At 41.9% G+C, this 24,618-nt stretch overlaps 2 protein-coding genes across 6 annotated transcripts in view; one reads left to right on the top strand and one right to left on the bottom strand.

Annotated features, from left to right (window-relative positions):
* LOC111955082 (heat shock factor protein 1) overlaps positions 1-19,413 on the bottom strand; it is a 30,012-nt gene extending 10,599 nt beyond the window's left edge. For all 4 annotated transcript variants that reach the window (XM_070436153.1, XM_023975155.2, XM_023975154.2 and 1 more), the window contains exons 1-9: positions 19,003-19,413; positions 13,816-13,924; positions 13,235-13,371; positions 12,409-12,533; positions 5,153-5,228; positions 2,563-2,624; positions 2,346-2,454; positions 1,305-1,441; positions 568-792 (exon numbers count right to left, since the gene is read on the bottom strand). In XM_070436153.1, coding sequence (XP_070292254.1) covers positions 568-792; positions 1,305-1,441; positions 2,346-2,454; positions 2,563-2,624; positions 5,153-5,228; positions 12,409-12,533; positions 13,235-13,371; positions 13,816-13,924; positions 19,003-19,128 — 1,106 coding nt within the window. In that variant the 5' untranslated portion in view covers positions 19,129-19,413. The remainder of the gene's footprint in view (positions 1-567; positions 793-1,304; positions 1,442-2,345; positions 2,455-2,562; positions 2,625-5,152; positions 5,229-12,408; positions 12,534-13,234; positions 13,372-13,815; positions 13,925-19,002) is intronic.
* Positions 19,414-19,738: 325 nt separating this feature from the next.
* The window catches only part of LOC111955169 (ribosome biogenesis protein bop1), a 99,555-nt gene continuing 94,675 nt past the window's right edge, over positions 19,739-24,618 (top strand). For both annotated transcript variants that reach the window (XM_023975285.2, XM_023975286.2), the window contains exon 1: positions 19,739-19,878. In XM_023975285.2, coding sequence (XP_023831053.1) covers positions 19,780-19,878 — 99 coding nt within the window. In that variant the 5' untranslated portion in view covers positions 19,739-19,779. The remainder of the gene's footprint in view (positions 19,879-24,618) is intronic.

The raw sequence follows: 24,618 nt of genomic DNA on the forward strand, positions 1-24,618 counted from the left end.
TTGGTTTAAAATAATTTGCCTAGTCTTTGAAGTGTATACTAAGCAAAACCAGAGAAAGGCCAGTGGGTTGTGTATGTAGAGCTTGTTGAATGATTGTGCATATTAAACTAGCATAAAGCGCTAACAGCTGCCTAAACAGCTGTGGAGGAGCTGCTTTGAATCCCTAGCACATCCTCTTGATGCAATGTGACGTGATACACATAGAGATTGTTGAGCATGGGGAGAAGCATAGGGCAATAGGCTGGCTGCAGACATCCACTGGCATGCGACGACTGATTATCAAGGCATTGAAATGCTAGCGTGATGCAAGTGGATCTTAAGCTATGGAAAAACCGCAATGACGAATAGTGAAAAGCAGCGGGTGGCCTTCCTATCGCCGCGGTGTGTTTTAGCCAATTAGATTGACATGGAATCCTTTAAGGGGAAGTGAACAAATGAACACGAGTGTAGAAGGGGAGAATTAGGCTAATTGTGGTCATATCTGTTGACCTGTGCTAGGTGGAAGGGGCTGAGGGACAGACTGGCAGTGGGACCTGATCATGGTGACATCATCTGGGAATCACTCACTTGTCTAGACAGGCGAGGCTGAGACACTTTTGCTCCGTAGYGGTCGTTGGGGCAGGGGACGCGTTAGGCTCGTTGCTCTCCTGCAGGATGGAGTTGATGAAGGTGATGGGGGACAGGGGCGTGTCTACCTGGACTCCTGCCCCACCGATCACGGCCTCGGCCGAACACACCTCCTCCAACACGGGACTGGACGGCTCCTCCTTTATGTGGACCAATGGGCTCATGCTGAAGACAGGAAGAGAAATTAGGTAATTTAGTTTATTCTTGGATAGTTGGTATGGGGTCAGGAGTTGTTCCTGAATCTTGACTTGACCAGGAAAAACTTTAGGCCTTAGTTCAGGGTTCTCCAACTGGCAGCCCATGGGTGATTGTATTTGCCCATCAAATCAGCTCCAAGTGATTTTAATTTTAGAAATTGGTTCCAAAGTATTCCCACGCATAATAGAGATGTATGAAAATCGTATACAAATGTAAGCAAGGTTTTAAATGATTATGTTTTAGTCAAATTATATATCCGTTTGGGCTTCTTGCGGTCAATTTGCAGTCTACAAATGATTTCTAATGTTTCTGCTRCCTGACCATCCCCTCAAGAAAATAATTTAGTTGATGATCCCTGCCTTAGTTGTCAGAGGATTTCTTGGTCAGGTCATGTGATCAGGAAAGAAAAGTAGTTATTTAAAAATAAAAAATAAAAAACATTTAACAGTTGGTTGATGAAATGAGGCAAGCTCACTAACCTTTCCTCTATCCACTCATTAGTGACCTCCACAGGGCTGGCCTGTGCCAGGTCGGTGACGTCAGAGATTATGGGGCCGTTGTTAAGAGACGTCTCTGCCGTGAAGAGACCGGTACTGGTGAATGGTGCGCCCGAGGCCTGGGAAGATGACACACATTCACATACATACTACAACTGTACTGAAATCCTAACAAGATCAGTTGACTAAAAAATTAAAAAAAACTTTTTTGTACCCCTTGTTCTCCCCAATTTTGTGATATCCAAATTGGTCATTAGTCTTGTCCTATCGCTGCAACTCCCCTACGGACTCGGGAGAGACGAAGGTCGAGAGCCAATCGTCCTCCGAAACACAATCCTGCCAAGCCGCACTGCTTCTTGACACACTGCAGTATCTGGAAGTCAGCAGCACCAATGTGTCAGAGGAAACACCGTACAGCTGGCGACCGAAGTCAGTGTGCATACGCCCGGCCCAACACAAGGAGTCGCTAGATCGCGATGGGACAAGGACATCCCGGCTGGCCAAAACTTCCCCTAACCCGGACAACGATGGGCCAATTGTGAGCTGCCTCATGGGTCTCAGCCGGCTGTGTCACAGCCTGGGATCGAACCCGGGTCTGTAGTGACACCATAGACCACTGCGACACTCGGGAGGCCCTCTAACAAGATGCGTAACACAAGCTCAATAACATTACACCTTTCTTAGTGGCGCTCCAGCGACCACACCTCTGAATGCACTAGCTTACCTCGGTCTGGTTAAAAGACCAATAAACTTAAATAGTGACTGACAAGTCCTCATGTCTGAGATATGAATTAGCCATCTGTGATTGATGAAGTKTTTTCTGGAGATTGTCACAATTTTGTGTACTTACCTCACTAGCCTACATCAAAACATGCCTTACAAATCAAGTTGTCCATATCATAACTCAATTGTAAAGTACAGCTGTAAGCAATAGCATCAACTGTGAATTCACTCAGCCTGAGTTCCACTTCTACCACAGGGAGGTGCCAAGCTCGGCTAGGTTCCCGGTGATACTGAACTCACGGAGATAGCAGGCGAGCCCTGCAGCGAGGCCTGAAGATGTTCCAGAGAGTACTGCCTGCTGAACTTGGGCAAGGAGTGGGCGGAGCTGCTGTCATTCAGCATCAGGGGACTTCAGTAGTTCCATAGAGAGGAGACACAAGACAAGAGTCAAACACTCACAAACCTTTACTGGTTCACTATTTGACTGAATGTGCGGTAGCTATGTTAAATGACTTGCATCTTTCTCTTCATCCCCAGGACTCTGTTGGACTGCACCAGGGTCACTAGGAACTGGATGAGCTGGGGGAGACAGACACAGTTAGCAGTAGAGCTGGGTGATATTGGAAAATTTCACAATAAATTGACTGAATTATCACGATAACAATAAATAAAACTATACATTTCTAACATTACATTTYCACCGGTTAGCCTACTTTTGTATATTACCGTACCCTTATAACGTCTACTAATACTTTGAATGCTTTAACTATCAATTGAACCGTTAGCAATAGCCTATATTTTCAGACGTATTTAATTAAAAAATTCAAATTTCTCTCGTATACAGTTCTCTAGCTACTTATCATGATTATCGATATCAGTTAAATGTCCTCGATAAATGGTTGGTACGGTCTGTGTCAATGTTTGGTTTATCGTCCCAGCTCTAGTTCGCAGGAGATGATTGGTTGATTTATTAGACAATTTAAAATCTACATATACACCCAGACACCAATGCAATGACAGTACAGGGTTTATTCTGGATCAAAAAGGGGCTTAGGTGGTGGGTGCGGCGATGGGCAGTTTGCACGGCTGAATTTTTTTGGCTCCCCCATCCTGGCAGTGTAGAGAATTTTTGGGCATTTTTAAGCCAACTTTCTGCAATTCTACACATTTCTCCATGGGGCTGAGAGACATTTTTGTAGTTTTAAAGCTTATTTCCTGCAACTCTATGKATTTTGCCATGGCTAATGCTGTGTTTTTTTTGTTGCTCAAACACAATATCAAATTCATTGTTTAACATATTCCAAATTCTCCTTGACTGTCTAGATTATATTATCAAAAAATACAGTACCAGTCAGTTTGGACACACCTACTCATTCAAGGGTTTTCCTTTATTTAGACTATTTTCCACATTGTAGAATAATAGTGAAGACAACAAACCTATGAAATAACACATATGGAATCATGTAGTAAGCAAAAAAGTGTTAAATCAAAATATATTCTTTATAATTTGAGATTCTTCAAAGTAGCCACCCTTTGCCTTGATGACATTTTTGCACACTCTTGGCATTCTCTCAACCAGCTTCATGAGGTAGTCACCTGGGATGCATTTCAATTAACAGGTGTGCCTTGTTAAAAGTTAATTTGTGGAATTTCTTTCCTTCTTAATGCGTTTCAGCCAATCAGTTGTGATGTGACAATGTAGGGTTGGTATACAGAAGATAGCCCTATTTGGTAAAAGACCAAGAAATTGGTTATATTTTAACGTCTGCGTAGCCAGGAGCTAAAATAAAACTTGGATCTATTTGTGACGCTTGACGAGCTGCATGTCCCGCCTCTCCCATCTCCTCATTGGTTTTTAGGAGCATATACCCACGTGGGTGAATGAAAGCCTCGAAATTGAGCTCATGTGCATCTTGTTTCCATTGATCATCCTTGAGATGTTTCTACAACTTGGAGTCCACCTGTGGTAAATTCTATTGATTGGACATGATTTAGAAAGCTGCACACCTGCCTATATAAGGTCCCACAGTTGACAGTGCATGTCAGAGCAAAAACCAAGCCATGAGGTCAAAGAAATTGTAGGTACAGCTCAGAGACAGGATTGTGTCAAGGCACAGATCTGGGGAAGGGTACCAACAAATATCTGCAGCATTGAAGGTCCCCATCATTGTTAAATGGAAGAAGTTTGGAACCACCAAGACTCTTCCTAGAGTCTGAGCAATCGGGGGAGAAGGGCCTTGATCAGGGAGGTGAACAAGAACCCGATGGTCACTCTGACAGAGTTCCTCTGTGGATACGGGAGAACCTTCTATAAGGACAACCATCTCTGCAGCACTCCACCAATCAGGCCTTTATGGTACAGTGGCCAGACGGAAACCACTCCTCAGTAAAAGGCAGACAGCCCACTTGGAGTTTGCCAAAAGGCACCTAAAGATTGAGACCATGAAACCATGATTGAACTCTTTGGTCTGAATGCCCAGCGTCACATCTGGAGGAAACCTGGCACCATCCCTACGGTGAAGCGCGGTGGTGGCAGCATCATGCTATGTTTTTCAGCTGCAGGACTGGGAGACTCGTCAGGATCTAGGTAAAGATGAACGGAGCAAAGTACAAAGAGATCCTTGATGAAAACCTACTCCAGAGCGCTCAGGACCTCAGACTGAGGCGAAGGTTCACCTTCCAACAGGACAACGACCTGCACACAGCCAAGACAACACAGGAGTGGCTTCGGCACAAGTCTATGAATGTCCTTGAGTAGCCCAGCCAGAGTCCGGACTTGAACATCGCAGGAGAGACCTGAAAATAGCTGTGCAGCGACACTCCCCATCCAACCTGACAGAGCTTGTGAGGATCTGCAGAGAAGGGGAGAAATTCCACAAATACAGGTGTGCCAAGCTTGTAGCATCATACCCAAGACGACTCGCATACATTTTACGTATGGGTGGAATCGAACCCACTACCCTAGCATTACAAGCACCATGCTTTACCAATTAAGCTACAAAGGACCACATGTTATCACATGAATTACTATGTTACCATAGCATAGAAGAGCCAACCCCATATTCTGTGTGGTCAGAGCAGTGGCAGGTACCGTGACTGTCTTTTACCTTGTTGACGACTTTCTGTTGCTGGGCGTGTTTCTGTCTGAGGCTGGCCACCTCCCTCCACAGAGCTTCATTCTCACTGGAAAGACAAAGGGGATACTCGTTTACAGATCAGTTAATCATTATTTTAAATTGAATGCCACAAATGGCAAACGTATTTCAGTCATTTAGCAGACACTCTTATCCAGAGCGACTTACAGTAGTGAGTGCAGTGCATACACTTTCATACTTTTTTTCGTTGTAGTCCCCCATGGGAATCGAACCCACAAGCGCCATGCTCTACCAACTGAGCCACAAAGAACCGCATATACAACTGATGACCAATTAGGCCAACTAATCAATTGCCTTCCATTCCCAAACCCATGACATCCTCTTTGGGTAATGTCATGGACGCTTGCTACAATGACATCAGTCCTTGACATTGTGATGTTTCTTCATACATCATTTGAATAGCCTAATAACCAGCTGCAACGCATGTTTTGAAATAAATCAAAGAATGACTAACCAATCTCAGAACAGCACGTCATCCCTAACTGACCTAAAACTCCACAGTACATGTAGCCAAGATGGGGGAAGGGCAAAGGGCAGGAGGGCAAGGGCTTAGACCCTAATCTTTAAGAGCCCCCCATACTGTGGCATGCCTAACGAGGCACAGCAGATTTTTTACTGTACTGGTAAAGATTTGAGGAATAGTTGAGGCAGTTTATTTTGTTAAGTTAATGGCTATTGAAAGATCTTAGCGCGCTGTGTTTATTCAGCTTTTTTAGTGCAGTCTATAAAGACCCTGCCCCTCCACCTGGCTCTTAAAGCCTGGCTCCCCAGACTATGGTTAAGCTGCTTTGTGGGTGTGCTCATGGGCCTGATTCATCCATTGTCCATACACATGGCTCACATTAAATTACATGCCCTGGACTCAGACAAAACCTAGCCTGGACCCAAATATGTTTGTGCTGTCCTGTAATCTCTTATGGTCTCTGTCTCACTGGAGTTGGCAAGACAGAGCAAACAGTTATGGAACCAGGCTAGACAACACCTTGATGAATGTCAGATTGATTCTTCTGGCTCCATGACAAGATGAAGATTTCAGAATCATCTTCAGTTTCCAAGTACATTGAAATGTACCAGGAATGACCTGATGCTACCACAATAATCAGAATATAAATGTATATATTTCAGAGTTTGATTAGCATTTTAGTCTTATGTCTTGACTACGGTGGCTCTAAAAAAGTGCAAATTAAACTACAGATATAGTATCTTAATTTGATCACTCAGCCGCAGGAAATTCAAATGAGCCTTGTGATTTACATAACTTCACTGAAAACCCGCAGTTCTCCCTCGATCAAATGTTAAAGCACTGGACAGAATACATGTCCTACAACTGTAGATCCTACTACATTCAAAAATGTATCTACATTGCTGCCATACATCAACAACTGTCGTTTTATAWAGATTAAAGGGTAGGTAGCATAAACGTAACCACATTCAACATGTGGATTTGCATTAGAATAAGCATCAAAAGTACTGGTTTAAATAACATTCAGTTAACTTACAAGCAAATACTTAGATTTTATTGTTAAAATTCAGCTTGCAAGGTTGTTAGCCAACTTGCCTGCTAATGTTAGCCCTACTAGCCTGCGAACGTTATGTTAGTACTGCTTGAGTCCGCCAGTTGCTATCAAACCCTAGGTTATAGCTACATTAAAGAAAACCAAAGTTTAGGAAATACATAACGCCAGCTAAACAGTTTTCAAATAATGTTACTGGCATAAGCAGTTCTCTAAGCCAATCCGCTCGCTTCAATCAACAAGGTTTTTGCATTAATTTGCATGGTTTCTTCTTAGTGAATGTACACTACCGTTCAAAAGTTTGGGGTCACTTAGAAATGTCCTTGTTTTTGAAAGAAAAGCTATTTTTTTGTCCATTAAATAACATAAAATTGATCAGAAATACAGCGTAGACACTGTTTATGTTGTAAATGACTATTGTAGCTGGAAATGGCAGATTTTTTATGGAATATCTACATCGGCGTACAGAGGCCCATTATCAGCAACCATCACTCCTGTGTTCCAATGGCACGTTGTGTTAGCTAATCCAAGTTTATAATTTTAAGGCCAGCATCCTGGAGTCGCCTCTTAACTGTTGAGGTTGAGACTGGTGTTTTGCGCGTACTATTTAATGAAGTTGCGMACTTGTGAGGCGTCTGTTTCTCAAACTAGACACTAATGTWCTTGTCSTCTTGCTCAGTTGTGCACCAGGGCCTCCCACTCTTTCTATTCTGGTTAGAGGCAGTTTGCGCTGTTCTGTGAAGGGAGTAGTACACAGCGTTGTACGAGATCTTCAGTTTCTTGGCAATTTCTCGCCTTCATTTCTCAGAACAAGAATAGACTGACAAGTTTCAGAAGAAAGTACTTTGTTTCTGGCCATTTTGAGCCTGTAATCGAACCCACAAATGCTGATGCTGCAGATACTTAACTAGTCTAAAGGCGGCGGTTTTAATGCTTCTTTAATCAGGAAAACCGTTTTCAGCTGTGCTAACATAATTGCAAAAGGGTTTTCTAATGATCAATTAGCCTTTATAAAATGATAAACTTGGATTAGCTAACACAACGTGCCATTGGAACACAGGAATGATGGTTTCTGATAATGTGCCTCTGTACGCCTATGTAGACATTCCATCAAAAAATCTGCCGTTTCCAGCTACAATAGTCATTTACAACATTAACAATGTCTACACTGTATTTCTGATCAATTTGATGTTATTTTGATGGACCAAAAAATAGCTTTCCTTTCAAAAACATGGACATTTTGAAGTGACCCCAAAGTTTTGAACGGTAGTGCTGGTGAGCTACTATGTACACTAATACTTGGTTTGGAATGCAATTACATGCTAACATGGCTAGTAGCTAATGTTAGCCAGCTGGAACTAGCTAGGTAGCACCGGTTCGCCTCATGATGTTGAGAAATAGTACATTGTGGGTAGTTCCGAAAATATCCGGTAATAAGTTAATAAACATGTAAAAACACTAAAACATAACTATGTTTGTAGTTATAGGTAACCAGATCGTGACGACAACTAAGTTACTAAGTCTTTGACCACACTGTTACTTTGGTGAGTGAAAGCATGCTTCCTACCCTTTAATAAACACAAGATAGATATATTGGTCTCCACTACGACACACAAGTGTATCCTGTAGGCATCACCTAAACCATAGCCTAATGAAACCTATCAAAATCATTTCCTTTTAGAAATGTATTCTTTTTGTATTCATTCAAAATCAAATCCTTCTGCTGCAGGAATATTTTACTCCTGCGACTAAACTGGTCAAATTAAGATCTCACACCTGTATTCTAGACCTGAAAAATCTAAATCAATCAACATGTAGGCCTGGCGTTCGAGGACAAAATGAAACATTKATTTGCTGATTATCATAGCTTCGGCCTTACAACCTGGCATTGTTATGGAGTAACGCATGTTAACCTTAAGAACTTCCAGTACACAGATGTGGTATTAAAACAGAGACTGAACGAGGGTTGAAGGAGGTGTGTACTGGGGGTGTCATCTGAGTGCTACAGGGCCTTCAAACCTCCGACATGGAAAAGAGAGGTGCTCTATCTGTGTTTATAGACCATCAGTGGTCCTTGCTGCCTTGTAAATTCACGCTGCCCTGTATAAGGTTGCGCCAGAAAAGCCCACTGTCTGTGCTGACCTCCCTGTGGGGCAGATGAACAGGGTTTATAGAGGCAGGTGTGGATGCCTCCAAGTGGATAGGGTCACCACTGACCCCCCCCCCCCCGAAACACCACTCTGACCAATAGTTAGAGGGATTATTTAACATGTGAAAGTCATTCGATAATCAGAAACATAGCTATAACTTTTCAGACTGTCAGATTTGTCTGAGTGTCAGAGGGGAGGTGCGCAGGTGTGAAAATAACGAGGAATATGGTAAGAGAGAAGAATCCTTTTTTATAAGTAAGAGAGATTCTTGTCTCGTTTTATTGAGAGCCACCCACCTCAGGTGATGGACATTCATCGTTTGAGTGATACATCTTAATCTGAAGGTATGGATCGAACAGGCAAGTTGGATAAAATAGATTGGATAAATAATCCCGTCTTCTTGCACTCTCCTATTCTAAGAGGACATGGAGAGAGACTGTCATGCCGTGCCGATGGACAGGATGAATAAGGTCATAATGAAAACTGCCCTGCGTATTGCATCATGGTACCATGAAGAAAAAGTCTGCTTTGTGAACATATGTTTGGGACAGGAGAGAATGCCCTCAGCGGCAATGAAGAGTCCAAGGGTCCAGCTGGAGAATCCAAATATGTCTGTGTGTGTGTGGAGGAAGGATTGTATTAATTATGTGGGGCCTGACATGCACCCTGACGGCCTAAAGGCAGCTGGTGTGCAGCCTAGCCACATCATCCCAGCTGCATGACAGGAGCCACTCGGTTTTAGAATGGTGACTAAGCATCCTGAAACATGAAACACCATTATATTGTCCCAGAGTGAGGCGCACTGACACAACCCAATGGGTTATCCTATAACTGTTACAAAATGGGAACTTAACTTTGCACCACATTTTATCAAGACATCTATAATGAGTAGACACGCTAACGAACCAGACACGTACAATGACAGAACTCAATGAGTTATCCCCACATCATTACTGCTACAAACATGGAACTCAGTCTGAACCACAATTGATCTAGTCTGGTCRCAGATTGGTTTGTGCATTTGCCTACTCCATTGTCAAGTCAAACACGGCAATTCCATTTTGAGTTAGCAATGGCTTGAGCAGAAACAGACTGGCACCCAGGCTACAACTTATCAAGTCATCCAAAAAAGGTACACATAGAAGTAACCCTGAACCTATCCTAAACCACAGCCAGATAAAAACTAGAAACAGAAGGTCCAACTCTCCACAGCTGCAGTTCTACCACCATTAAAAACTATACTTTTTATCACTAGATGTYCGCCCTTAATTGGAGTTTTACAAAATAGCGTGAAAGTGTTAATTTAGGACAGCTCTGTGGATTCAAACAGCACACTGACTCCTGCATGTATATTTCAGCCTCTGACAGGCCTCTAGGAATTCTGTCTCTAGCAGCCTAATCACTAGCTTAAAATAAACTGGTTGACACCGCCTTAATGCAGCATGCTAGGCTACGGCAGCCCTATGGGGACACAATATACATGCTCGCTAATTTAGCAAAACAGCAGCAAAGCGTGAGCGAAAGAGAATCTTATTGTTTGGAACAGAGGCAAAGCTGGGGTAGGAATGTTTTTGGCTCGTTCAAGGGGKYGTCAATTCTGAAAATGTTCTACAATTTTGCATCTACAGTGCCTTCYAAAAGTATTCAGACCKCTTGACTTTTTCCACATTGTTATGTTACAGCCTTATTCTAAAAATGATTAAATAAAAATCCTCATGAATCTACACACAATACCCCGTAATGACAAAGTGAAAAAGAGGTRCAGAATTTTTTTCAAATGTATYAAATAAAAAAATWAAAAACGTATTTACTTAAGTATTCAGAAACTTTGTTAACAGTTAACTTACAGTGCATTCAGAAAGTATTCCGAATACCTTTTCCACATTTAGTTGCGTTACAGGCTTGTTCATAAATGTATTAAATAAGTAAAAACGTCCTCAATCTACACACAATAGCCCGTAATGACAAAGTGAAAACAGGTTTTTTGAAATGTTTGCAAATGTATTAAAAAACAGAAATACCTTGACATAAGTATTCAGACCCTTTGCTGTGAGACTCGAAATTAAGCTCAGGTGCATCCTGTTTCCATTGATCATCCTTGAAATGTTTCTACAACTTGATAGGACTCCACCTGTGGTAAATTCAATTGATTGGGCATGAATTGGAAAGCCACACACCTGTCTATATAAGGTCCCACAGTTGATAGTGCATTTCCGAGCAAAAACCAAGCCATGAGGTRGAAGGAATTGTCAGTAGACCTCAGAGACTASATTGTGTCGAGGCACAGATCTGGGGAAGGGTACTAAAAAATGTCTGCAGCATTGAAGGTCCCCCAGAACACAGTGGCCTCCATCATTGTTGAATGGAAGAAGTTTGGAACCACCAAGACTCTTCCTAGAGCTTGCCYCCCAGCCAAACTGGGCAATCGGGGGAGAAGGGCCTTGGTCAGGGAGGTGACCAAGAGCCCGAAGTTCCCTCTGACAGAGCGCTAGAGTTCCTCTGTGGCGATAGGAGAACTTTCCAAAAGGACAACCATCTCTGCAGTACTCCACCAATCAGGCCTTTATGGTACAGTGGCCAGACGGAAACCACTCCTCAGTAAAAGGCACATGAGAGCCCGCTTGGAGCTTGCCGAAAYGCACCTAAAGACTGAGACCATGAGAAACAAGATTCTCTGGTCTGATGAAACCAAGATTGAACTCTTTGGTCTGAATGCCCAGAGTCTGGAGGAAACCTGGCATCATCCCTACGCTGAAGCATGCTGGTGACAGCATCATGCTGTGGGGATGTTTTCAGCGGTAGGGACTAGCCAGGATCGAGGGAAAGATGACCGGAGAAAAGTACAGAGAGATCCTTGATGAAAACCTGCTCCAGAGCGCTCAGGACCTCAATCTGGCGCGAGGAATCACCTTCCAACAGGACAACGACACTAAGAACACACCCAAGACAARGCAGGAGTGGCTTCAGGACAAGTGTCAATGTCCTTGAGTGGCCTAGCAAGAGCCTGGACTTGAACCCGATCGAACATCTCCGGAGAGACCTGAAAATAGCTGTGCAGCAACGCGACCCATCCAACCTGACAGAGCTTGAGAGGATCTGCAGAGAAGAATGGGAGAAACTCCTCAAATACAGGTGTGCCAAGCTTGTAGCGTCATACCCAAGACGACTCAAGGCTGTAATCGCTGCCAAAGGTMCTTCAACAAAGTACTGAATAAAGGGTCTGAGTACTTATGTAAATGTGATAGTTTTTTTTATTTTGAATAAATAGGCTTTTTTTCTTCTTCTAAAAACCTATTTTGTTTTGTCATTATGGGGTATTGTTACAACCTTACTCAAATGTACCAAAATTTGGAAAAAGTCAAGGGGTCTGAATACTTTCCGAATGCACTGTATGTGGATTTGGGGGTTATACTTTGCACTATACTTGTCAGACCTTCTGTTGATTTTGTTCATTTCAATTTATTAGTTAAGCCYTGTCAACCGTCCAATATGCATGAGAAAGAGTCACAATATGAATCAGAATGTGCCTCAACGTTTCACTTACTGCTTCATYGCGATGATTTGGGAGTCTATGGTCTCCTGCTTGCCCTTTATGTGCTGCACGTTGGTCAGGATTTTCGAGACATCGTCTGAGCTCATCTTAAGCTCATCATGTTTAACATTGGACACCTGAGGAAAGGGAGAACATGACGAAATGGTTAACGCAAACTGTTAAAGTGAGGCGGGAAAGAGATAAAACGAGCCTTCAGTGTAGGCCTTGGCCCCGACTTGAACCCTGAGGGATAGACAATGGAAACACAATGAAAGTGTATGATTCGGTATTCAGTTTTTAGCCTGAACTGGTCAGTTGGCCCGAGGCAGACTATATCAAGGTGCAGATGGAAACAGCAGTAAATCAGTGGACTGAGCGGAGCAGAAAGTGACTGCATTAAAGGGTCCTGCAACGTCAGATTACGAGCTCCCTGGCCTGCTTTCTCTAATCCACCCATCCCCAGATGGCAGGCTCCACAGAGACCACTAGATTAGCTCAATCTGTCCCAGGAGTGGAAGGGAGCAGAGAGAGAAATCAGGCCAAGCAGGCCATGCACTGGGAGCATATGCTGTCGGTCTGACATGCTGTCTGTCTGAGGAGCATCCCAATAGATTTCTCTATGAGGAGTTTTACTGAGGCTTTCCATCTGTGTTTTCTACAGGGAGTTGGCTACATAGTTCTGACTAGAAATGTAACATATTTGTAATACTTTCTTACATAATATTGTTTGGGCTATGTAAAGCCTATTTAAAAAGACTGTTCGGAGTTGAGTATGAAGAAGGGCATGATACATGAATCAGAAATATCATGATGATCAACTTGATCATTTTGRACTTACATTGGTAACTTTACGTTTGATATTTTCCAGCAGATGCTCTTGTCCGCGGAGGAAGTAGGGATGCTGGAATTCAGTGTCGTCCTTCTCAGGCTTCACCAGGCCGCCCTGCTCAATGTGAACTACTTTGCGGAAGCCATCTGTAGAAAGAAAAAAACAACACAGTTTTGGCTAAGACATACTATTCAATTTCTAGAGATACGAGGAACTTACATAGGCAAATTTCAGAAACAAAAAATACAGGCTGATTTATAGGTCACTGTATGCAATCATATCCTCCTAGCCTTTTCAGTCTTAATAAATAACATGCAAGTGGATTACATAACCAAAGATACAAAAAAAGCAAAAGAATTTCAGTAAAAAAGAAAAGAAAACGTGGTTACATCTATCTCAACTTCTGAGAAATTGCCTCTAATAAAATAATAATCTGCAGAATCTACCGCACACCCAAAACCGATAAGTGAAGGTTCTGGGGACAGAATGCTAAACTGGAGAAACATAAAAAGTATAAGCAAATCAAACGAAGCTACTATAAAGATTTCATTGCTATGCCTAACGTATTAAATACATGAATGACAACTCACACATATTGAGCTGGCGCACAAAYCTGGCCATGTTATTGTGTTTAAAATACTTGGGAAGCACCTCCTTGGAAAATCGGCACTGATCAAAKACATGGAAGCTGTTGCCATTCTGTAAAGGAAGAACAATAACAGTTAAAGAAATAATCGCACAACCCCAGTTTACCGTAGCTAGGCCCTATGTACTGAGAATGTACTAAGAATCAGGTTAAGCTGCCTTGGGTGGCTTACAACAAAGCTAGAAAAACATTGGGTCTGATAAAGTCTCTAACTAAACTCTGTGACTATGGCGAGTCTCTGGCAATGGTTTAGAGGTTGAATCATTATGAAATACCACATTGGCAATGTAAAGAGACAAAAAGAACCCTCTGAAACCTATAAAGACAGAGCATTCCAATACCTGTAGTGATATTCTAATTAGTAGGTCAACATGTAATTGATTTATTTGAACATAACCTGAATATTCTGGGGACATTCAGACAATCTGGGAGGGCATCATGATGCAATGAGTGCTGAACTAGTGGAAAAGTGAAATAGTCCAGTGTAGAAGAATAGAAGTGTTTTGCCTGAATGTTAGTTTGTTATTTAGCTATCTATTCATTTTTAGGAAATGGATGCTGAGAGAAGTCAGCTGCTTYGATCAGAGGCCATGAACATATAGGAAGCCTTTGGATAGACATGAGAGGCTGCATCAACACACGCAGGGTTTTCTCCTACCCAGTATGCTAGTTAGAGATAACATCCCTAAAAAGGGTTGCAAAGGGGGGTTATATAACTGGAAACATTCTAAGTTTACCAGTAAACTACCAGCATTTCGGTAGCTTTCAAGTTTTTMGGGGAAATTTTATTAAAATGGCTATTTTGGATACTTCAGATTATCACAGGCGTCTAATTGATTCTGGCCCTCTGTGTGGCCTTACCAAATGTAAAATATGTAATAATCTAATAACATGATTTTAAAACTATGACAAAGCTGTAAAATATTATCCTAAATATAAACAACCAACTTAGTGAATACCATTGGTGTTTAATATGAGGCTTTTAGCATGAAATATCCTTGTTTATATATATTTTTTTACACACTTATTTGACCATGTCAATATGTCTTTGTTGTTAATGTTTTGGCGCCAAAGTCAATCGTTGGAAGAGCGGTAGAGTTAATTGAAAATAATGCCATTGTTGATTAGATGCTTTTTTCATTCATTATATTATATTTTCTCTTGAACCGTTTGGTCTATCCCAGCGTTTACCAAACTTGGGTGATGTGGGGTCGCCTGATTTGAAAATGGGATCGCGAGAGAAACTACGGGAAAAATATAGAATAATTGAACCAGGGTCACATCAGTAACCTCCGGTAGCCGCTAGATGCAGTTATAATAAACAGAGGAGTTTCTGTTTTCTTCCTACAAATGTGGCTCAGTCTTTTGAATGGTTTAAGATACAAAATATTATGACACCATCACAGGGGGTTGGAACCATGCAGTTTATTACCTAAATGAAATAATTTGTGATGAACTTCACAGGGTGGTGAAAGTGCACCGTGTTCTTGATGCTCATTTCCAATGAATATCGAAGGTCTGATTCTGGTGGCATGATGATCTATGCTTGACTGCTGTTTGACAAATARAAATATTTGCATGAATTATCTCATAATGTAGACTAGACTACCCACAGAGTATCTGCAAACTGTTGGTTAGAGTGCAGGTGCCAAGACCAGAGGAGGCACATTTTGCTATTTAACGCAACAGTTTGTGACAAATTTATAGGTAGAGTTGAAAATGTGATAGAAACACATTGAACTTTAAATTTTCATGTACGGAATAAAATGTATGTAAAAAGGTACATTTTGTGTGCACTGTCATCACACTGATTTTTATCTGCAACAAGTCAGTTTGGTGGAAACGCACCACTGGTGGGAAACTAAGCCTATTTTCTATTTTCTTTATTAGTATGTTAGTATGACATTGGAAATATGCACATTCTCCCACCAGACATGCGTTTCCATCAAATTGAGTTGTTGCGGATAAAAGGCTGTGCGTGATGACCTAGTGCACATAAAAATACCTTTTGCAGTTAACTTACAGCGCATTCGGAAAATATTACAAATACCTTTTCCACATTTAGTTACGTTACAGGCTTGTTCTAAAATGTATTTAAAAAATACCTCCTCAATCTACACACAATACTCCATGATGACAAAGCAAAAACAGGTTTCTGAAATGTTTGTGAAAGTATAAAAAAAAAAGAAATATCTTGACATAAGTATTCAGACCCTTTGCTATGAGACTCGAAATTAAGCTCAGGTGCATCCTGCTTCCATTGATCATCCTTGAGATGTTTCTACAACTTGATTGGAATCCACCTGTGGTAAATTAAATTGATTGGAGATTAATTGGAAAGCCACACACCTGTCTATATAAAGGTCCTACAGTTGACAGTGCATGTCCGAGCAAAGACCAAGCAATGAGGTCGAAGGAATTGTCCGTAGATCTCCGAGACAGGATTGTGACGAGGCACAGATCAGGGGAAGGGTACCAAAAAATGTCTGCAGCATTGAAGGTCCACAAGAACAGTGACCTCCATCAATCTTAAATGGAAGAAGATTGGAACCACCAAGACTCTTCCTAGAACTGTCCGACCGGCCAAACTGAGCAATCGGGGGAGAAGGGCCTTGGTCAAGGTGACCAAGAACCCAATGGTCACTGACAGAGCTCCAGAGTTCCTCTGTGGAGATGGGAGAACCTTCCAGAAGGACAACCATCTCTGTAGCACTCTACTAATCAGGATTTTATGTTAGTGGCCAGACGGAAGGCACTCGTCAGTAAATGGCACATAACAGCCCACTTTGAGTTTGCCAAAAGTCACGTAAAGACTCTCAGACCATGAGAAACAAGATTCTCTGGTCTGATGAAACCAAGATTGAATTATTCGGCGTGAATGCCAAGCATCACGTCTGGAAGAAACCTGGCACCATCCCTACGGTGAAGCATGATGGTGGTAGCATCATCATGCTATGGGGATGTTTTTCAGAGGCCGGACTGGGAGACTAGTCAGGATCGAGGGAAAGATTAACGGAGCAAAGTACAGAGATCCTTGATGAAAACCAACTTCAGAGCACTCAGCAGGACCTCAGACTGGGGCGAAAGTTCACCTTCCAACAGGACAACAACCCTAAGCACACATCCAAGACAACGCAGGAGTGACTTCGGGACAAGTCTCTGAATGTCCTTGAGTGCCCCAGCAAGAGCTCGGACTTGAACCCAATTGAACATCTCCGGAGAGACCTGAAAATAGATGTGAAGCGACGCTCCCAAATCCAACCTGACAGAGCTTGAGAGGATCTGCAGAGAATAGGAGAAACTCCCCAAATACAGGTGTGCCAAACTTGTTGAATCATACCCAAGAAGACTCCAGGCTGTAATCACTGCCAAAGGTGATTCAACAAAGTCATGGGTAAAGGGTCTGAATACTTATGTAAATGTGATTAGTTTATTATTTTGACTAAATTAGCCAACATTTCTAAACATATTTTTGCTTCCTCATTATGGGTTATTGTGTGTAGATTTTCAAATAAGGCTGTAATTTAACATGTGGAAGAAGTCAAGGGGTCTGAATACTTTCCCAATGCACTGTGTGTACAGAATAAAAATATAAACTTTAATGCATTTCCAACACCTTTTAAAAATGTATGATTTTCCCACAAAAAAGGTTACATTATATAGRGAATATGCCCACTGTAGTATTAGCACATGCACTCTAGCCAACAGCTCGCAGACACAGTGCATGTATAGTCTACATGATGAGATTATTATGTCAAACGGCAGCCAAGCCTAGATGATCATGTCACCAGAATAAAACCCTCAATGTTTATTGGAAAGGGGCATCATGCTCATCACCTTGCACTTTCACCTTCCTGTGAAGTTCATCATTTAATCTGTAGCCTAATAAACTGCATGCTTTCCCAACGAGTCATAGTGGGAGGACCACACATGCCATTGCGTGACTCCAAATTGACTTCGATATGATGGATATTATCAGCCCATAAGAGTTTTCACTGACATTTCTCACATAATACATTTTTCCGACAAAAAGATTCCACCTTCTCTAGCCTATTTTGTTTTGTCGCCAGTGGCAAAGTTCACCCACAAATGTTTCCAACAGGCCTTTGGCAAAAAATGATATCTGACATGTACTTTAGTAGCATAAAGATTGGATGGAAACCTAGTTAATTATGCTTTTGTTCCTACACAGAAGATAATACAAAATGATTGCCRGATAACGTCCTAATACATTTGATGATTTTCAGTCACTTTCAAACCATAGCTACTTCCTTCAGATTGAAATACCGTCAAAAGTACTGTCAGACTGATTTGCAATTATGTCATAGTCCCAATTAAAAAAGTAAACATTGGCCGTTGATTACGTCGCTTTTTATTTAACACGGTGGGGTAGCGAATATAAATATATATATATAAATAGTTGCTAGCAATGTCTGGAAAAAGGCMGTCAAATTGCCACACAGACAATGCAACGGCGGCATGATACACATATTCATCATCCATTTCTCAAATTGGTTATAGAGCCACACCCCCCTTTTCTCACACCCCCTTTTCTCATAACCATGCTAGCTAGTTTCAATGAATGTGTGGTTTTTGCATGGCTGTTTGACACACACATCGACCGCTAGTTACGGTGTCCAGAGTTCCCCAAATTAGCTGGCTGCAGACAAGGCTTGCTAACATAGCTAGCCAGCTAACGATAATTGATACCCAGCAACAGCTGAAGCTTGGAATGACCAAAGCACCGGCCACGAAACTCCCCTGGCAATTGCTGCCCAGACAAACGTGTCACCTTCACATTTTACCAAATTAAGTTGGCTAGTTAACTAGCTAGCTGGTTAGTAACATCTTTCTGACTCAGTCCAACCAACTCGTATAATCTGGTTAGCAAGCTAGCTACCAAGGCTAACTAGCTAGTTGGCTAACTGATGTGGTTTATCATATAGTTAGCTAGATATAGTTAACGGTGTATGTGTTTAATTATGTCCCGCTAGTTAGCTAACATATTGAATGACATATAACGTTAGCTAACAAATGTATAGAAAGTGAACCAAGTCGATATACAAAGTAAGGTGTCCAGCAGCTAGGTAGTAGGTTAGTTAGCATTAGTAACGTTCGCTAGCTAACTCACTGGGCTCCAGCAGATTAGAGGATCGGTGTCAGGATCCTCAACAAGAGTCCAAAGTTTTGTGAGAAATGCAGGTACGTTATTCCCACTGACAACGACCCCAACAGACCCACCAACGTGAAACTCCATTATCAACGAAAATGACAAGAATCGCTTGAAAAGTTGATAAACTCCCAAAATAGCCAACAACAGGGGATGAGAACTCCAGAGAAAAGCTCATCCAAAACACAGCGCAATCTTTGCTGTAACAACTATACAATTTCTTTTGGAAATTCTCCTTATCTTAACACAAACAAAAATATTTCGAAGACTTTTAGCTAATTGAGAAACTATTATAAGTGGAAGTATCCATCAAATCGACAAATCTAAACAACTGCGTAGAGAAAGGCCATTGCACAGGCGCATGGTGGTCGCCATTTTGTGACCTCATCAGGGAGGAAAACAATTATCCACCAAAGACAACCAAAGTGTCATGAATTAAATGCCAAAATAGTACTAATGTTGATTATATAATAAAATAACACAAGATGAAATAAAATATATGAAATACACAAAAATTTACCTTTAAACTTTGACCTCCAATTTTTTCAGACCCTATACATTTGCAGCATATTTACGGTAATTAATTTGAGCTATAACATTATGTAATTATCTACTATGAAATAATTACAGACGCATGTTTTTAATCACTTTAGAAAATTGCAGTTTTAAAACGCTCTCAACTTTCAACTTTGACCTCTTGCGGAATCCCACATGGTCGGCTGTTGATGTACAAGAAGCATGCCTACTGTAACTCTAGAATCGCAGAAAAACGGCACCATGAATAAAGCTAAAGTAAAGAGTGCGAAGAAAAGAGTTGCTGAAGAGGACAATGACCAGGTAAGAAAGATATTTCTGAAATGTATATTCGGTATTAAAAAGGGTAACGCATTGCTAACCAGRTAGCTAACGTTAGTTATGTAGGGAAATGTGGATGTGCAAGCTCAAACGCCGCAGGTTTTCCAACAACTTTTTTTTGTCAATCACCCCCAGATGTATTAGCTAATAAAATAAGTACAATGTTTTTGTATAAACAGTAACTAATGGACTGTCTCACCTAACAAACATGCTTGCTGCACAGTCAGTATAGTCCATGATGAGCCAGACCCCCACATTTGGGTTGTCGGACTCACATGGGGTGACTGTCGTAATGCTATTTCCCTAGAGTTGGAAATTGTGTGATAGCAGGGGCAGTAACACAAGGAATAAATACACAATGAGTAACGATAACTTGGCTATATACACGGGGTACCAGTACCACGTCGATGTGCAGGGGTACTAGGTAGTTGAGGTAGATATGTACATATAGGAAGGGATAAAGTGACTCAGCGACAGGATAGATAATAAACAGTAACAGCAGCATATGTGATGGGTTAGTCAAATTGTCCGGGATTCGTTAACTATCTATTTATCAGTCTTATGGCTTGGGTAGAAGCTGTTCAGAGTCCTGTTTTTCCCAGACTTGTTGCATCAGTACTGCTTTCCATGCGTTAGCCGAGAGAACAGTCTGTGACTTGGGTGGCTGGAGTCTGAACATTTTTAGGGCCTTCTTCTGACACCGCCTGGTATAGAGATCCTGGATGGCAGGGAGCTTGGCCCTAGTGATGTACTGGGCTGTACACACTACCCTGTTTAGCACCTTATGGTCAGATGCCAAGCAGTTGCCATGCCAAGCAGTGCTGCAGCAAAGTTCAGATGCTRTCAATGATGCAGCTGTAMAACTTTTTTGAGGATCTGAGGGCCCACGCTAAAACTTTTCGGTCACCTGAGGGGGAAGAGGCGTAGTCGTGCCCTCTTCTTGACTGTTGTGTGTGTGTGTGTGGACACAGAGAAACTTTAAGCTCTCAACCTGCTCCACTACAGCCCTGTGGATGGGGGTGTGCTTGGCCCTCCGTTTCCTGTAGTCCATGATCAGTTCCTTTTGTCTTGTTGAGGGAGAGGTTGTTGTCCTTGCACCACACAGCCTACAGGGAGGTGGTCAGTGACCTGGCAGTCTCGTCGTCGGTGATCAAGCCTACCACCGCTGTGTAGTCGGCAAACTTAATTATGGTGTTTGAATCCTGTGTGACCATGCAGTCGTGGGTAAACAGAGATTCCATGAAGGGACTAGGTACGCACTACTGAGATTTTGTTGCTTAGGCCACCCCCAGGAGGTGAGGGTATCAGGATGTCCAGGATCCATTTGCAGAGGGAGGTTTTTAATCCCAGGGTCCTTAGCTTAGTGATGAGCTTGGATGGCACTATGGTGTTGAACGCTTAACTGTAGTCAATGAACAGCTTTCTCACATAGGTGTTTGATTTGTCCAGATAGTAAAGGGCAGTGTGGATTGCAATAGAGATTGGGTCACCTGTCGATCTGTTGTGGCAGTATGCGAATTGGAGTGGTTCCAGGGTGTCTGGGTTGATTGTGTTTGAGCCATGACCAGCCTGTCAAAGCATTTCATGGCTACAGATGTGAGTGCTTCAATATCGCCCGATAGTCATTTAGACAGGTTACCTTGGCTTTCTTGGGCACAGGGACTATGGTGGTCTGCTTGAAACATGTAGTTATTACAGACTGGGTCAGGAAAAGGTTGAAAATGTCTGTGAAGAAACTTTCCAGTTGGTCAGCGCATGCTCTTGAGTAGGCAATCTGGTAATCTGTCTGGCCCTGCGGTCTTTTGAATGTTCACCTGTTTAAAAGGTCTTACTCACATCGGCTACGGAGAGTGTGGTCACCCGGAACAGCTGGTGCTCTCATGCATGGTTGCCTGCACCTGCCCGCCCGTCCAACATCACTACTCTGGACGGTTCTGACTTAGAATATGTGGACAACTACAAATACCTAGGTGTCTGGTTAGACTGTAAACTCTCCTTCCAGACTCACATCAAACATCTCCAATCCAAAGTTAAATCTAGAATTGGCTTCCTATTTCGCAACAAAGCATCCTTTGTTGCGAAATAGCCTCCAATACCCTACTCAATAAATTGGATGCAGTCTATCACAGTGCCATCCGTTTTGTCACCAAAGCCTCATATAATACCCACCACTGCGACCTGTACGCACTTGTTGGCTGTCCCTCGCTTCATACTCGTCGCCAAACCCACTGGCTCCAGGTCATCTACAAGACCCTGCTAGGTAAAGTCCCCCCTTATCTCAGCTTGCTGGTCACCATAGCAGCACCCACCTGTAGCACGCGCTCCAGCAGCTATATCTCTGGTCACCCCCAAAACCAATTCTTCCTTTGGCCGCCTCTCCTTCCAGTTCTCTGCTGCCAATGACTGGAACGAACTGCAAAAATCTCTGAAACTGGAAACACTTACCTCCCTCACTAGCTTTAAGCACCAGCTGTCAGAGCAGCTCACCGATTAATGCACCTGTACATAGCCCATCTATAATTTAGCCCAAACAACTACCTCTCCCCCTACTGTATTTATTTATTTATTTATTTTGCTCCTTTGCACCCCATTATTTCTATCTCTACTTTGCACATTCTTCCACTGCAAATCTACCATTCCAGTGTTTTACTTGCTATATTGTATTTACTTCGCCACCATGGCCTTTTTTTGGCTTTACCTCCCATATCTCACCTCATTTGCTCACATTGTATATAGACTTATTTTTCTACTGTATTTGTTTTACTCCATGTGTAACTCTGTGTTGTTGTATGTGTCGAACTGCTTTGCTTTATCTTGGCCATGTCGCAATTGTAAATGAGAACTTGTTCTCAACTTGCCTACCTGGTTAAATAAAGGTGAAATAAAAAATAAATACAAATGGTTCAGTGTTGCTAGCCTTAACGTGAGCATAAAAGGTATTTAGCTCGTCTGGTAGGCTCACGTCACTGGACAACTAGCGGCTGGGTTTCACTTTATAATCTGTGATAATAGTTAGACCCGGTGTAGTAGGATTTGATCTTGGTACTTTATTGATGGGTCCACTAGCCACTGTGACAGGTAGATTTAAAAATATACCAGCCACCCGGATATCTTACCAGCCAAAATATTTGCTTCTATAAAAAAAACGATGAGCGGTCTTTGTAATGTTTCTTGAACAATAAATGTATTACTAGTAAAATGTAATGTGGTATATTGTTTTAGTCTTTTAACCAAAATATCACAGATGAGACATGTTCACCACAGGAGGCTGCTGAGGGGAGAATGGCTCATAATATTGTCTGGAACYGAGCAAATGGAGTTGCATCAAACAGCTGAACCATGTATTTTATACAATTCCACTTATTCCTGCACCAGTCAATACCACAAGCCCGTTCTCCCCAATTAAGGTGCCACCAACCTCCTGTGCTGTTCACCTACCACTTTTAATAGCACTACGACTGTGTAGCTTCTTCTCTTGGTGTAGCCAGCCTATTTTTCTCTGGTAAAATGTACTTTAAGACATTAGGAAATGTAGCTGGCTACATTATTTCTATAATAGACTTAATCATTAGAAATGATAGCGTTGCACTTATGTTGTCATCTGATGAAAATGAAGCTATTTTCTGCCGAATGTGTTGCAGTAATGTATTTTCTGTGAAGGAAAACTATAGTTGCACGTCCCTGATCACTATATTGAAGCAAAAAAAGACTGTTGTACTTTCAATATAAAACGCGACCCCTGTCAATACACAGCTGGACACATCTGCCCCCGCTTTCTCCTGTTGTGCTTTTTAAAAACCAACCCGTGACTAGCTCAACTGTGCGGGAGTACTAAGTAGGTATATGCTTCATAACCCTTTGATGCGTACGATCACATATTTGTGATCATTGTTGAGTGGTCCCTGCAGCGTACGATCTCATGTGATTGGAACAGTGGCAACACAACGTACAAAGCAACAAATGTGTCTAAACACCATTGTTGTCTGAACAGCATCTAAATGTGTTTTTGCACTGATGGAAAATAAAGGTCTTAAACTTTATTCCTCAATTTGACCTTTTATTGTAAAAGATAAATGTGAACTTCAACATCCAAGCATCACACGGAACACATCCACAGCCAAACTCATTCCATAAACCAGTCTAAATAACAGGTTGCGCTGACAAAAAACAAAACCTAAGTTAGCGACCTAACAGCTAGACTAGTTTACAATATACCATATCTCTGGTGAGCACAAGAAACGAATGTAATGTTGTTTAGAAAAGAAATGCGTGTCAGATAAGCTACCAGCAGATAAATTCTTTATGATGGCTGCCATGTTTGACAAGCGAAAACTCCCTAATCTCAGAATGCCGCATTCAAAACAACTGGGCACTCAGAAATTTCCGACTTCATTGATTTCAAAGCCACTGGGAACTCCGACTAGGGGAAAATAGATTTGAATGGTCGRCCAACTCAGAATTCTAACTCTGGGCCTCTTTCTAGAGCTCTGACTTTCCGATCACTGATGTCATGATTTTACCTTATATTTTTCAGAGTTCCCAGTTGTTTTGAACGCGGCATAAGACGCAAATAAACAAAGTCAAAGATGGCTGCGCCTATTGTCCGGAAAATATAAACTTAATTTGGCCACTTTTCAGCATATTAAAAATCTGCATGAGCTTGTTAGTGTCTACAAGAACCGGAGCACATGACTTGACAAGTTGTTTACAGTTTTTGACCAA

Source organism: Salvelinus sp. IW2-2015, linkage group LG30 (genome assembly GCF_002910315.2).
Source record: "Salvelinus sp. IW2-2015 linkage group LG30, ASM291031v2, whole genome shotgun sequence".
NCBI classification, from domain to species: domain Eukaryota; kingdom Metazoa; phylum Chordata; class Actinopteri; order Salmoniformes; family Salmonidae; genus Salvelinus; species Salvelinus sp. IW2-2015.